Source organism: Salvelinus fontinalis, unplaced genomic scaffold (genome assembly GCF_029448725.1).
Source record: "Salvelinus fontinalis isolate EN_2023a unplaced genomic scaffold, ASM2944872v1 scaffold_0091, whole genome shotgun sequence".
In the NCBI taxonomy this organism is placed as follows: Eukaryota; Metazoa; Chordata; class Actinopteri; order Salmoniformes; family Salmonidae; genus Salvelinus; species Salvelinus fontinalis.
The window spans coordinates 305932-323720 of NW_026600300.1; the positions used below are offsets into that span (position 1 = coordinate 305932).

The 17789-nt window shown below is 38.6% G+C and overlaps 1 protein-coding gene across 1 annotated transcript in view; it reads left to right on the top strand.

Annotated features, from left to right (window-relative positions):
- Positions 1-17789, top strand: part of nbas (NBAS subunit of NRZ tethering complex) — a 346091-nt gene that overhangs the window by 204984 nt on the left and 123318 nt on the right. The window contains exon 36 of the mRNA XM_055911766.1: positions 17351-17533. Coding sequence (XP_055767741.1) covers positions 17351-17533 — 183 coding nt within the window. The remainder of the gene's footprint in view (positions 1-17350; positions 17534-17789) is intronic.

Genomic DNA, 17789 nt, shown 5'->3' on the forward strand with positions numbered 1-17789 from the left:
TACACCACTAGAACAACACAATGACCATACACCACTAGAACAATACAACACAATGTCCATACACCACTAGAACAACACAATGTCCATACACCACTAGAACAACACAATGTCCATACACCACTAGAACAATACAATGTCCATACACCACTAGAACAATACAATGTCCATACACCACTAGAACAACACAATGTCCATACACCACTAGAACAACACAATGTCCATACACCACTAGAACAACACAATGTCCATACACCACTAGAACAACACAACACAATGTCCATACACCACTAGAACAACACAATGTCCATACACCACTAGAACAATACAATGTCCCTACACCACTAGAACAATACAACACAATGTCCATACACCACTAGAACAACACAATGACCATACACCACTAGAACAATACAACACAATGTCCATACACCACTAGAACAATACAATGTCCATACACCACTAGAACAACACAATGTCCATACACCACTAGAACAATACAATGTCCATACACCACTAGAACAATACAATGTCCATACACCACTAGAACAATACAATGTCCATACACCACTAGAACAATACAATGTCCATACACCACTAGAACAATACAATGACCATACACCACTAGAACAACACAACACAATGTCCATACACCACTAGAACAATACAATACAATGTCCATACACCACTAGAACAATACAATACAATGACCATACACCACTAGAACAACACAATGTCCATACACCACTAGAACAATACAACACAATGTCCATACACCACTAGAACAATACAACACAATGTCCATACACCACTAGAACAATACAATGTCCATACACCACTAGAACAATACAATGACCATACACCACTAGAACAACACAACACAATGTCCATACACCACTAGAACAATACAACACAATGTCCATACACCACTAGAACAACACAATGTCCATACACCACTAGAACAATACAATGTCCCTACACCACTAGAACAATACAATGTCCATACACCACTAGAACAATACAATACAATGACCATACACCACTAGAACAACACAACACAATGTCCATACACCACTAGAACAATACAATACAATGTCCCTACACCACTAGAACAATACAATGTCCATACACCACTAGAACAATACAATACAATGTCCATACACCACTAGAACAACACAATGTCCATACACCACTAGAACAATACAATGTCCATACACCACTAGAACAATACAATGTCCATACACCACTAGAACAATACAATGTCCATACACCACTAGAACAATACAATGTCCATACACCACTAGAACAATACAATGACCATACACCACTAGAACAACACAACACAATGTCCATACACCACTAGAACAATACAATACAATGTCCATACACCACTAGAACAATACAATACAATGACCATACACCACTAGAACAACACAATGTCCATACACCACTAGAACAATACAACACAATGTCCATACACCACTAGAACAATACAACACAATGTCCATACACCACTAGAACAATACAATGTCCATACACCACTAGAACAATACAATGACCATACACCACTAGAACAACACAACACAATGTCCATACACCACTAGAACAATACAACACAATGTCCATACACCACTAGAACAACACAATGTCCATACACCACTAGAACAATACAATGTCCCTACACCACTAGAACAATACAATGTCCATACACCACTAGAACAATACAATACAATGACCATACACCACTAGAACAATACAACACAATGTCCATACACCACTAGAACAATACAACACAATGTCCATACACCACTAGAACAACACAATGTCCATACACCACTAGAACAATACAACACAATGTCCATACACCACTAGAACAATACAACACAATGTCCATACACCACTAGAACAATACAATGTCCATACACCACTAGAACAATACAATGTCCATACACCACTAGAACAATACAATGTCCATACACCACTAGAACAATACAATGTCCATACACCACTAGAACAATACAACACAATGTCCATACACCACTAGAACAATACAACACAATGTCCATACACCACTAGAACAATACAACACACTGTCCATACACCACTAGAACAACACAATGTCCATACACCACTAGAACAATACAGCACAATGTCCATACACCACTAGAACAATACAACACACTGTCCATACACCACTAGAACAATACAATGTCCATACACCACTAGAACAATACAATGTCCATACACCACTAGAACAATACAACACAATGTCCATACACCACTAGAACAATACAATGTCCATACACCACTAGAACAATACAATGTCCCTACACCACTAGAACAACACAATGTCCATACACCACTAGAACAACACAATGTCCATACACCACTAGAACAATACAATGTCCATACACCACTAGAACAACACAATGTCCCTACACCACTAGAACAATACAATGTCCATACACCACTAGAACAATACAATGTCCATACACCACTAGAACAATACAATACAATGTCCATACACCACTAGAACAATACAATACAATGTCCATACACCACTAGAACAATACAACACAATGTCCATACACCACTAGAACAACACAACACAATGTCCATACACCACTAGAACAATACAATACAATGTCCATACACCACTAGAACAATACAATACAATGTCCATACACCACTAGAACAATACAACACAATGTCCATACACCACTAGAACAACACAACACAATGTCCATACACCACTAGAACAATACAATACAATGTCCATACACCACTAGAACAACACAATGTCCCTACACCACTAGAACAACACAATGTCCATACACCACTAGAACAATACAATGTCCATACACCACTAGAACAATACAATGTCCATACACCACTAGAACAATACAATGTCCATACACCACTAGAACAATACAATACAATGTCCATACACCACTAGAACAATGCAATACAATGTCCATACACCACTAGAACAATACAACACAATGTCCATACACCACTAGAACAACACAACACAATGTCCATACACCACTAGAACAATACAATACAATGTCCATACACCACTAGAACAACACAATGTCCCTACACCACTAGAACAATACAATGTCCATACACCACTAGAACAATACAATGTCCATACACCACTAGAACAATACAATACAATGTCCATACACCACTAGAACAATACAATGTCCATACACCACTAGAACAACACAATGTCCATACACCACTAGAACAATACAATGTCCATACACCACTAGAACAATACAATACAATGTCCATACACCACTAGAACAATACAATGTCCATACACCACTAGAACAATACAATGTCCATACACCACTAGAACAACACAATGTCCATACACCACTAGAACAATACAATGTCCATACACCACTAGAACAATACAATGACCATACACCACTAGAACAACACAATGTCCATACACCACTAGAACAACACAATGTCCATACACCACTAGAACAATACAATGTCCATACACCACTAGAACAACACAACACAATGTCCATACACCACTAGAACAATACAATGACCATACACCACTAGAACAATACAATGTCCATACACCACTAGAACAATACAATGTCCATACACCACTAGAACAACACAATGTCCATACACCACTAGAACAATACAATGACCATACACCACTAGAACAACACAATGTCCATACACCACTAGAACAACACAATGTCCATACACCACTAGAACAACACAATGTCCATACACCACTAGAACAACACAATGTCCCTACACCACTAGAACAATACAATGTCCATACACCACTAGAACAACACAATGTCCCTACACCACTAGAACAATACAATGTCCATACACCACTAGAACAATACAATGTCCATACACCACTAGAACAATACAATACAATGTCCATACACCACTAGAACATTACAACACAATGTCCATACACCACTAGAACAACACAACACAATGTCCATACACCACTAGAACAATACAATACAATGTCCATACACCACTAGAACAATACAATACAATGTCCATACACCACTAGAACAATACAACACAATGTCCATACACCACTAGAACAACACAACACAATGTCCATACACCACTAGAACAATACAATACAATGTCCATACACCACTAGAACAACACAATGTCCCTACACCACTAGAACAATACAATGTCCATACACCACTAGAACAACACAATGTCCATACACCACTAGAACAACACAATGTCCATACACCACTAGAACAACACAATGTCCATACACCACTAGAACAATACAATGTCCATACACCACTAGAACAACACAATGTCCATACACCACTAGAACAACACAATGTCCATACACCACTAGAACAATACAACACAATGTCCATACACCACTAGAACAACACAATGTCCATACACCACTAGAACAACACAATGTCCATACACCACTAGAACAATACAATGTCCATACACCACTAGAACAACACAATGTCCATACAGCACTAGAACAATACAATGTCCCTACACCACTAGAACAACACAACACAATGTCCATACACCACTAGAACAATACAATGTCCATACACCACTAGAACAATACAACACAATGTCCATACACCACTAGAACAATACAATGACCATACACCACTAGAACAACACAATATCCATACACCACTAGAACAATACAATGTCCATACACCACTAGAACAATACAACACAATGTCCATACACCACTAGAACAACACAATGTCCCTACACCACTAGAACAATACAATACAATGTCCATACACCACTAGAACAATACAATGTCCATACACCACTAGAACAATACAACACAATGTCCATACACCACTAGAACAATACAATACAATGTCCCTACACCACTAGAACAATACAATGTCCATACACCACTAGAACAACACAATGTCCATACACCACTAGAACAACACAATGTCCATACACCACTAGAACAATACAATGACCATACACCACTAGAACAACACAATGTCCATACACCACTAGAACAACACAATGTCCCTACACCACTAGAACAATACAATACAATGTCCATACACCACTAGAACAATACAATACAATGTCCCTACACCACTAGAACAACACAATGACCATACACCACTAGAACAATACAACACAATGTCCATACACCACTAGAACAACACAATGTCCATACACCACTAGAACAACACAATGTCCATACACCACTAGAACAATACAACACAATGTCCATACACCACTAGAACAATACAGCACAATGTCCATACACCACTAGAACAACACAATGTCCATACACCACTAGAACAATACAATGTCCATACACCACTAGAACAATACAATGTCCATACACCACTAGAACAATACAATGTCCATACACCACTAGAACAACACAATGTCCATACACCACTAGAACAATACAATGTCCCTACACCACTAGAACAATACAACACAATGTCCATACACCACTAGAACAATACAACACAATGTCCATACACCACTAGAACAATACAACACAATGACCATACACCACTAGAACAATACAACACAATGTCCATACACCACTAGAACAATACAATGTCCATACACCACTAGAACAACACAATGTCCATACACCACTAGAACAATACAATGTCCATACACCACTAGAACAATACAATGTCCATACACCACTAGAACAATACAATGTCCATACACCACTAGAACAATACAATGTCCATACACCACTAGAACAATACAATGACCATACACCACTAGAACAACACAATGTCCATACACCACTAGAACAATACAATGTCCCTACACCACTAGAACAATACAATGTCCATACACCACTAGAACAATACAATGTCCATACACCACTAGAACAATACAACACAATGTCCATACACCACTAGAACAATACAATGTCCATACACCACTAGAACAATACAACACAATGTCCATACACCACTAGAACAATACAACACAATGTCCATACACCACTAGAACAATACAACACAATGTCCATACACCACTAGAACAACACAATGTCCATACACCACTAGAACAATACAACACAATGTCCATACACCACTAGAACAATACAACACAATGTCCATACACCACTAGAACAATACAATGTCCATACACCACTAGAACAATACAATGTCCATACACCACTAGAACAATACAATGTCCATACACCACTAGAACAATACAATGTCCATACACCACTAGAACAATACAACACAATGTCCATACACCACTAGAACAATACAACACAATGTCCATACACCACTAGAACAATACAACACAATGTCCATACACCACTAGAACAATACAACACAATGTCCATACACCACTAGAACAATACAACACAATGTCCATACACCACTAGAACAATACAACACAATGTCCATACACCACTAGAACAATACAATGTCCATACACCACTAGAACAACACAATGTCCATACACCACTAGAACAATACAATGTCCATACACCACTAGAACAATACAACACAATGTCCATACACCACTAGAACAACACAATGTCCATACACCACTAGAACAATACAACACAATGTCCATACACCACTAGAACAATACAATGTCCATACACCACTAGAACAATACAATGTCCATACACCACTAGAACAACACAATGTCCATACACCACTAGAACAACACAATGTCCATACACCACTAGAACAATACAATGTCCATACACCACTAGAACAATACAATACAATGTCCATACACCACTAGAACAATACAACACAATGTCCATACACCACTAGAACAATACAATGTCCATACACCACTAGAACAATACAATGTCCATACACCACTAGAACAACACAATGTCCATACACCACTAGAACAACACAACACAATGTCCATACACCACTAGAACAATACAATACAATGTCCATACACCACTAGAACAATACAATGTCCATACACCACTAGAACAATACAACACAATGTCCATACACCACTAGAACAACACAACACAATGTCCATACACCACTAGAACAACACAATGTCCATACACCACTAGAACAATACAACACAATGTCCATACACCACTAGAACAATACAATGTCCATACACCACTAGAACAATACAATGTCCATACACCACTAGAACAACACAATGTCCATACACCACTAGAACAATACAACACAATGTCCATACACCACTAGAACAACACAATGTCCATACACCACTAGAACAATACAACACAATGTCCATACACCACTAGAACAATACAACACAATGTCCATACACCACTAGAACAATACAATGTCCATACACCACTAGAACAATACAACACAATGTCCATACACCACTAGAACAATACAATGTCCATACACCACTAGAACAATACAACACAATGTCCATACACCACTAGAACAATACAACACAATGACCATACACCACTAGAACAATACAATGTCCATACACCACTAGAACAATACAATGTCCATACACCACTAGAACAACACAACACAATGTCCATACACCACTAGAACAATACAATGTCCATACACCACTAGAACAATACAATGTCCATACACCACTAGAACAACACAATGTCCATACACCACTAGAACAATACAACACAATGTCCATACACCACTAGAACAACACAATGTCCATACACCACTAGAACAATACAACACAATGTCCATACACCACTAGAACAATACAATGTCCATACACCACTAGAACAATACAACACAATGTCCATACACCACTAGAACAACACAATGTCCATACACCACTAGAACAATACAACACAATGTCCATACACCACTAGAACAATACAACACAATGTCCATACACCACTAGAACAATACAATGTCCATACACCACTAGAACAATACAACACAATGTCCATACACCACTAGAACAATACAACACAATGTCCATACACCACTAGAACAATACAATGTCCATACACCACTAGAACAATACAATGTCCATACACCACTAGAACAATACAATGTCCATACACCACTAGAACAATACAATACAATGTCCATACACCACTAGAACAATACAATACAATGTCCATACACCACTAGAACAACACAATGTCCATACACCACTAGAACAATACAATGTCCATACACCACTAGAACAACACAATGTCCAAACAGCACTAGAACAATACAATGTCCATACACCACTAGAACAATACAATGTCCATACACCACTAGAACAATACAATGTCCATACACCACTAGAACAACACAATGTCCATACACCACTAGAACAATACAATGTCCATACACCACTAGAACAATACAATGTCCATACACCACTAGAACAATACAATGTCCATACACCACTAGAACAACACAATGTCCATACACCACTAGAACAATACAATGTCCATACACCACTAGAACAATACAATACAATGACCATACACCACTAGAACAATACAATACAATGTCCATACACCACTAGAACAATACAACACAATGTCCATACACCACTAGAACAATACAATACAATGTCCATACACCACTAGAACAATACAATGTCCATACACCACTAGAACAATACAATGTCCATACACCACTAGAACAATACAATACAATGTCCATACACCACTAGAACAATACAATACAATGTCCATACACCACTAGAACAATACAATGTCCATACACCACTAGAACAATACAATGTCCATACACCACTAGAACAATACAATGTCCATACACCACTAGAACAATACAATGTCCATACACCACTAGAACAATACAATACAATGACCATACACCACTAGAACAATACAATACAATGTCCATACACCACTAGAACAACACAATGTCCATACTCCACTAGAACAATACAATGTCCATACACCACTAGAACAATACAATGTCCATACACCACTAGAACAATACAATGTCCATACACCACTAGAACAATACAATGTCCATACACCACTAGAACAATACAATGTCCATACACCACTAGAACAATACAATGTCCATACACCACTAGAACAATACAATACAATGACCATACACCACTAGAACAATACAATGTCCATACACCACTAGAACAATACAACAGAATGTCCATACACCACTAGAACAATACAACACAATGTCCATACACCACTAGAACAACACAATGTCCATACACCACTAGAACAATACAACACAATGTCCATACACCACTAGAACAACACAATGTCCATACACCACTAGAACAATACAATGTCCATACACCACTAGAACAACACAACACAATGTCCATACACCACTAGAACAACACAATGTCCATACACCACTAGAACAATACAACACAATGTCCATACACCACTAGAACAATACAACACAATGTCTATACACCACTAGAACAATACAACACAATGTCCATACACCACTAGAACAATACAACACAATGTCCATACACCACTAGAACAACACAACACAATGTCCATACACCACTAGAACAATACAACACAATGTCCATACACCACTAGAACAATACAATGTCCCTACACCACTAGAACAACACAATGTCCATACACCACTAGAACAACACAATGTCCATACACCACTAGAACAACACAACACAATGTCCATACACCACTAGAACAATACAATATCCCTACACCACTAGAACAATACAATACAATGTCCATACACCACTAGAACAACACAATGTCCATACACCACTAGAACAATACAATGTCCATACACCACTAGAACAACACAATGTCCATACACCACTAGAACAACACAATGTCCATACACCACTAGAACAACACAATGTCCATACACCACTAGAACAACACAATGTCCATACACCACTAGAACAATACAACACAATGTCCATACACCACTAGAACAATACAACACAATGTCCATACACCACTAGAACAATACAGCACAATGTCCATACACCACTAGAACAATACAGCACAATGTCCATACACCACTAGAACAACACAATGTCCATACACCACTAGAACAACACAATGTCCATACACCACTAGAACAACACAATGTCCATACACCACTAGAACAACACAATGTCCATACACCACTAGAACAATACAGCACAATGTCCATACACCACTAGAACAATACAGCACAATGTCCATACACCACTAGAACAACACAATGTCCATACACCACTAGAACAATACAGCACAATGACCATACACCACTAGAACAACACAATGTCCATACACCACTAGAACAATACAATGTCCATACACCACTAGAACAATACAATGTCCATACACCAGTAGAACAACACAACACACTGTCCATACACCACTAGAACAATACAACACAATGTCCATACACCACTAGAACAATACAACACAATGTCCATACACCACTAGAACAATACAACACAATGTCCATACACCACTAGAACAATACAGCACAATGTCCATACACCACTAGAACAATACAACACAATGTCCATACACCACTAGAACAATACAATGTCCATACACCAGTAGAACAATACAATACAATGTCCATACACCACTAGAACAATACAACACAATGTCCATACACCACTAGAACAATACAATGTCCATACACCACTAGAACAACACAATGTCCATACACCACTAGAACAATACAACACAATGTCCATACACCACTAGAACAATACAATGTCCATACACCACTAGAACAACACAACACAATGTCCATACACCACTAGAACAATACAATGTCCATACACCACTAGAACAATACAATGTCCATACACCACTAGAACAACACAATGTCCATACACCACTAGAACAACACAATGTCCATACACCACTAGAACAATACAATGTCCATACACCACTAGAACAATACAATGTCCATACACCACTAGAACAACACAACACAATGTCCATACACCACTAGAACAATACAATACAATGTCCATACACCACTAGAACAATACAGCACAATGTCCATACACCACTAGAACAATACAATACAATGTCCATACACCACTAGAACAATACAATGTCCATACACCACTAGAACAACACAATGTCCATACACCACTAGAACAATACAATGTCCATACACCACTAGAACAATACAATGTCCATACACCACTAGAACAATACAATGTCCATACACCACTAGAACAATACAATGTCCATACACCACTAGAACAACACAACACAATGTCCATACACCACTAGACCAATACAACACAATGTCCATACACCACTAGAACAATACAACACAATGTCCATACACCACTAGAACAATACAATGTCCATACACCACTAGAACAACACAACACAATGTCCATACACCACTAGAACAATACAACACAATGACCATACACCACTAGAACAATACAACACAATGTCCATACACCACTAGAACAACACAATGTCCATACACCACTAGAACAATACAACACAATGTCCATACACCACTAGAACAATACAATGTCCATACACCACTAGAACAACACAACACAATGTCCATACACCAGTAGAACAATACAATGTCCATACACCACTAGAACAATACAATACAATGTCCATACACCACTAGAACAATACAACACAATGTCCATACACCACTAGAACAATACAATACAATGTCCATACACCACTAGAACGATACAACACACTGTCCATACACCACTAGAACAACACAATGTCCATACACCACTAGAACAACACAATGTCCATACACCACTAGAACAATACAATGTCCATACACCACTAGAACAATACAATGTCCATACACCACTAGAACAATACAATGTCCATACACCACTAGAACAATACAGCACAATGTCCATACACCACTAGAACAACACAATGTCCATACACCACTAGAACAATACAATGTCCATACACCACTAGAACAATACAATGTCCATACACCACTAGAACAATACAGCACAATGTCCATACACCACTAGAACAACACAATGTCCATACACCACTAGAACAATACAATGTCCATACACCACTAGAACAATACAATGTCCATACACCACTAGAACAATACAATGTCCATACACCACTAGAACAATACAATGTCCATACACCACTAGAACAATACAACACAATGTCACATACACCACTAGAACAATACAATACAATGTCCATACACCACTAGAACAACACAATGTCCATACACCACTAGAACAATACAATGTCCATACACCACTAGAACAATACAACACAATGTCCATACACCACTAGAACAATACAACACAATGTCCATACACCACTAGAACAACACAATGTCCATACACCACTAGAACAATACAATGTCCATACACCACTAGAACAATACAACACAATGTCCATACACCACTAGAACAACACAATGTCCATACACCACTAGAACAATACAATGTCCATACACCACTAGAACAATACAATACAATGTCCATACACCACTAGAACAACACAATGTCCCTACACCACTAGAACAATACAATGTCCATACACCACTAGAACAATACAACACAATGTCCATACACCACTAGAACAACACAATGTCCATACACCACTAGAACAATACAATGTCCATACACCACTAGAACAATACAACACAATGTCCATACACCACTAGAACAATACAATGTCCATACACCACTAGAACAACACAATGTCCATACACCACTAGAACAATACAATGTCCATACACCACTAGAACAATACAACACAATGTCCATACACCACTAGAACAATACAACACAATGTCCATACACCACTAGAACAATACAACACAATGTCCATACACCACTAGAACAATACAATGTCCATACACCACTAGAACAATACAATGTCCATACACCACTAGAACAATACAACACACTGTCCATACACCACTAGAACAATACAACACACTGTCCATACACCACTAGAACAATACAATGTCCATACACCACTAGAACAACACAATGTCCATACACCACTAGAACAACACAATGTCCATACACCACTAGAACAATACAATGTCCATACACCACTAGAACAATACAATGTCCATACACCACTAGAACAATACAATGACCATACACCACTAGAACAATACAACACAATGTCCATACACCACTAGAACAATACAATACAATGTCCATACACCACTAGAACAATACAATGTCCATACACCACTAGAACAATACAACACAATGTCCATACACCACTAGAACAACACAATGTCCATACACCACTAGAACAATACAATGTCCATACACCACTAGAACAATACAACACAATGTCCATACACCACTAGAACAACACAATGTCCATACACCACTAGAACAACACAATGTCCATACACCACTAGAACAATACAATGTCCATACACCACTAGAACAACACAATGACCATACACCACTAGAACAATACAATGTCCATACACCACTAGAACAATACAATGTCCATACACCACTAGAACAATACAATGTCCATACACCACTAGAACAATACAACACAATGTCCATACACCACTAGAACAATACAATGTCCATACACCACTAGAACAACACAATGTCCATACACCACTAGAACAACACAATGTCCATACACCACTAGAACAATACAACACAATGTCCATACACCACTAGAACAACACAATGTCCATACACCACTAGAACAACACAATGTCCATACACCACTAGAACAACACAATGTCCATACACCACTAGAACAATACAATGTCCATACACCACTAGAACAATACAATACAATGACCATACACCACTAGAACAATACAATGTCCATACACCACTAGAACAACACAATACAATGACCATACACCACTAGAACAATACAACACAATGTCCATACACCACTAGAACAATACAATGTCCATACACCACTAGAACAATACAATGTCCATACACCACTAGAACAATACAATGTCCATACACCACTAGAACAATACAATGTCCATACACCACTAGAACAATACAATGTCCATACACCACTAGAACAACACAATGTCCATACACCACTAGAACAATACAACACAATGTCCATACACCACTAGAACAATACAATGTCCATACACCACTAGAACAATACAATGTCCATACACCACTAGAACAATACAATGTCCATACACCACTAGAACAACACAATGTCCATACACCACTAGAACAACACAATGTCCATACACCACTAGAACAATACAATGTCCATACACCACTAGAACAATACAATGTCCATACACCACTAGAACAATACAATGTCCATACACCACTAGAACAACACAATGTCCATACACCACTAGAACAATACAATGTCCATACACCACTAGAACAATACAACACAATGTCCATACACCACTAGAACAATACAATGTCCATACACCACTAGAACAATACAATACAATGTCCATACACCACTAGAACAATACAACACAATGTCCATACACCACTAGAACAATACAACACAATGTCCATACACCACTAGAACAATACAATACAATGTCCATACACCACTAGAACAATACAATGTCCATACACCACTAGAACAATACAACACAATGTCCATACACCACTAGAACAATACAATGTCCATACACCACTAGAACAACACAATGTCCATACACCACTAGAACAATACAACACAATGTCCATACACCACTAGAACAATACAATGTCCATACACCACTAGAACAACACAATGTCCATACACCACTAGAACAATACAATGTCCATACACCACTAGAACAATACAACACAATGTCCATACACCACTAGAACAATACAATGTCCATACACCACTAGAACAATACAATATCCATACACCACTAGAACAATACAATACAATGTCCATACACCACTAGAACAATACAACACAATGTCCATACACCACTAGAACAATACAACACAATGTCCATACAGCACTAGAACAATACAATACAATGACCATACACCACTAGAACAATACAATACAATGTCCATACACCACTAGAACAATACAATGTCCATACACCACTAGAACAATACAACACAATGTCCATACACCACTAGAACAATACAACACAATGTCCATACACCACTAGAACAATACAATACAATGTCCATACACCACTAGAACAATACAATACAATGTCCATACACCACTAGAACAACACAATGTCCATACACCACTAGAACAATACAATGTCCATACACCACTAGAACAATACAATACAATGTCCATACACCACTAGAACAATACAACACAATGTCCCTACACCACTAGAACAATACAATGTCCATACACCACTAGAACAATACAATGTCCATACACCACTAGAACAATACAATGACCATACACCACTAGAACAATACAATGTCCATACACCAGTAGAACAATACAATGACCATACACCACTAGAACAATACAACACAATGTCCATACACCACTAGAACAATACAATGTCCATACACCACTAGAACAATACAATGACCATACACCACTAGAACAATACAATGTCCATACACCACTAGAACAATACAATGTCCATACACCACTAGAACAATACAACACAATGTCCATACACCACTAGAACAATACAATGTCCATACACCACTAGAACAATACAACACAATGTCCATACACCACTAGAACAATACAATGTCCATACACCACTAGAACAACACAATGTCCATACACCACTAGAACAACACAACACAATGTCCATACACCACTAGAACAATACAATGTCCATACACCACTAGAACAATACAACACAATGTCCATACACCACTAGAACAATACAATGTCCATACACCACTAGAACAACACAACACAATGTCCATACACCACTAGAACAATACAATGTCCATACACCACTAGAACAATACAATGTCCATACACCACTAGAACAATACAACACAATGTCCATACACCACTAGAACAATGCAATACAATGTCCATACACCACTAGAACAATACAACACAATGTCCATACACCACTAGAACAATACAATGTCCATACACCACTAGAACAACACAATGTCCATACACCACTAGAACAATACAATGTCCATACACCACTAGAACAATACAATGTCCCTACACCACTAGAACAATACAATACAATGTCCATACACCACTAGAACAACACAATGTCCATACACCACTAGAACAACACAATGTCCATACACCACTAGAACAATACAATGTCCATACACCACTAGAACAATACAATGTCCATACACCACTAGAACAACACAATGTCCATACACCACTAGAACAATACAATGTCCATACACCACTAGAACAACACAATGTCCATACACCACTAGAACAATACAACACAATGTCCATACACCACTAGAACAATACAACACAATGTCCATACACCACTAGAACAATACAATACAATGTCCATACACCACTAGAACAATACAATGTCCATACACCACTAGAACAATACAACACAATGTCCATACACCACTAGAACAATACAATGTCCATACACCACTAGAACAACACAATGTCCATACACCACTAGAACAACACAATGTCCATACACCACTAGAACAATACAACACAATGTCCATACACCACTAGAACAATACAACACAATGTCCATACACCACTAGAACAATACAATACAATGTCCATACACCACTAGAACAATACAATGTCCATACACCACTAGAACAATACAACACAATGTCCATACACCACTAGAACAATACAATGTCCATACACCACTAGAACAACACAATGTCCATACACCACTAGAACAATACAATGTCCATACACCACTAGAACAACACAACACTGCAATCTGTCAGTTTATTTTTACGAGGAAGTGATTATTCAACTGGAGATTACCAAACCCGAGCGATACATTATAAATAGTGTTATTTTTCACGCCTATTTTTTTGATGAAAAAGATTGGAATGAAATCACCCTGCCAGATTATAATGAAGTGTATGGTACATTTAACACATTTGCTTTCGCACCGTTGGAAATGTCGCCCCTCAGTCTCAGCGAGACGTTCACACGTCGGACTTGATACAGCAGTTGTTCCCCCGTGACATCTCTCTCTCTCTTAGCTGCTGGGTGTTTAAACAGAGAGAATCTCACCTCAATGTCTTATACTTCTAGCTAGTGGTTACCTGCATGGTAGCTTCTCTGTGCTATGGTGAAGGCTGCCAAAATCGGATACGTTTTACCAATATTTTCAGTTTTTACGGAAATGGATTTCGTTATTACTTCCTTGGTATTCTGGGAATCTTCCCGCCGTGATTACTGGGAGACGTGGACTTTATCAGGAAGTTGTGTGATGTCGCAACCTTAGTACAACACTAATACAGCCTTCACTAACGTTGTACCCCCCCCCCCCTGTCCTCCCCTCTCCAGGCCGCTGGTCCTCCCAGCTCTGTTTCACCACTGGGTGGCGCTGCAGGAGACCTGCTCCATCGTACCACCAATAGAACCATTGAGGTCCTGGCCAGTACTGGCTTGACCACGAAGGCAGTTCTGACTGCAGTCAGCGACCACAGCTGGTGGAAGGACCAGCTCAATTACCTCCGACCACTGCATGTAAGATCACAGAGGGGTTTCACACACACACACACACACACACACACACACACACACACACACACACAGACACAGACACAGACACAGACACACACACACACACACACACGTGTTAGACCACAGCTGGTGGAAGGACCAGCTCAACTACCTCCGACCACTAAGACGTTCCGTGTCGGTGAGTATCGGTGAGTGTCGGTCGGTGTGTGTGTGTGTGGAAGTGTTTAACTAGGGACCAGAAGTCCCCACAAGAATAGTA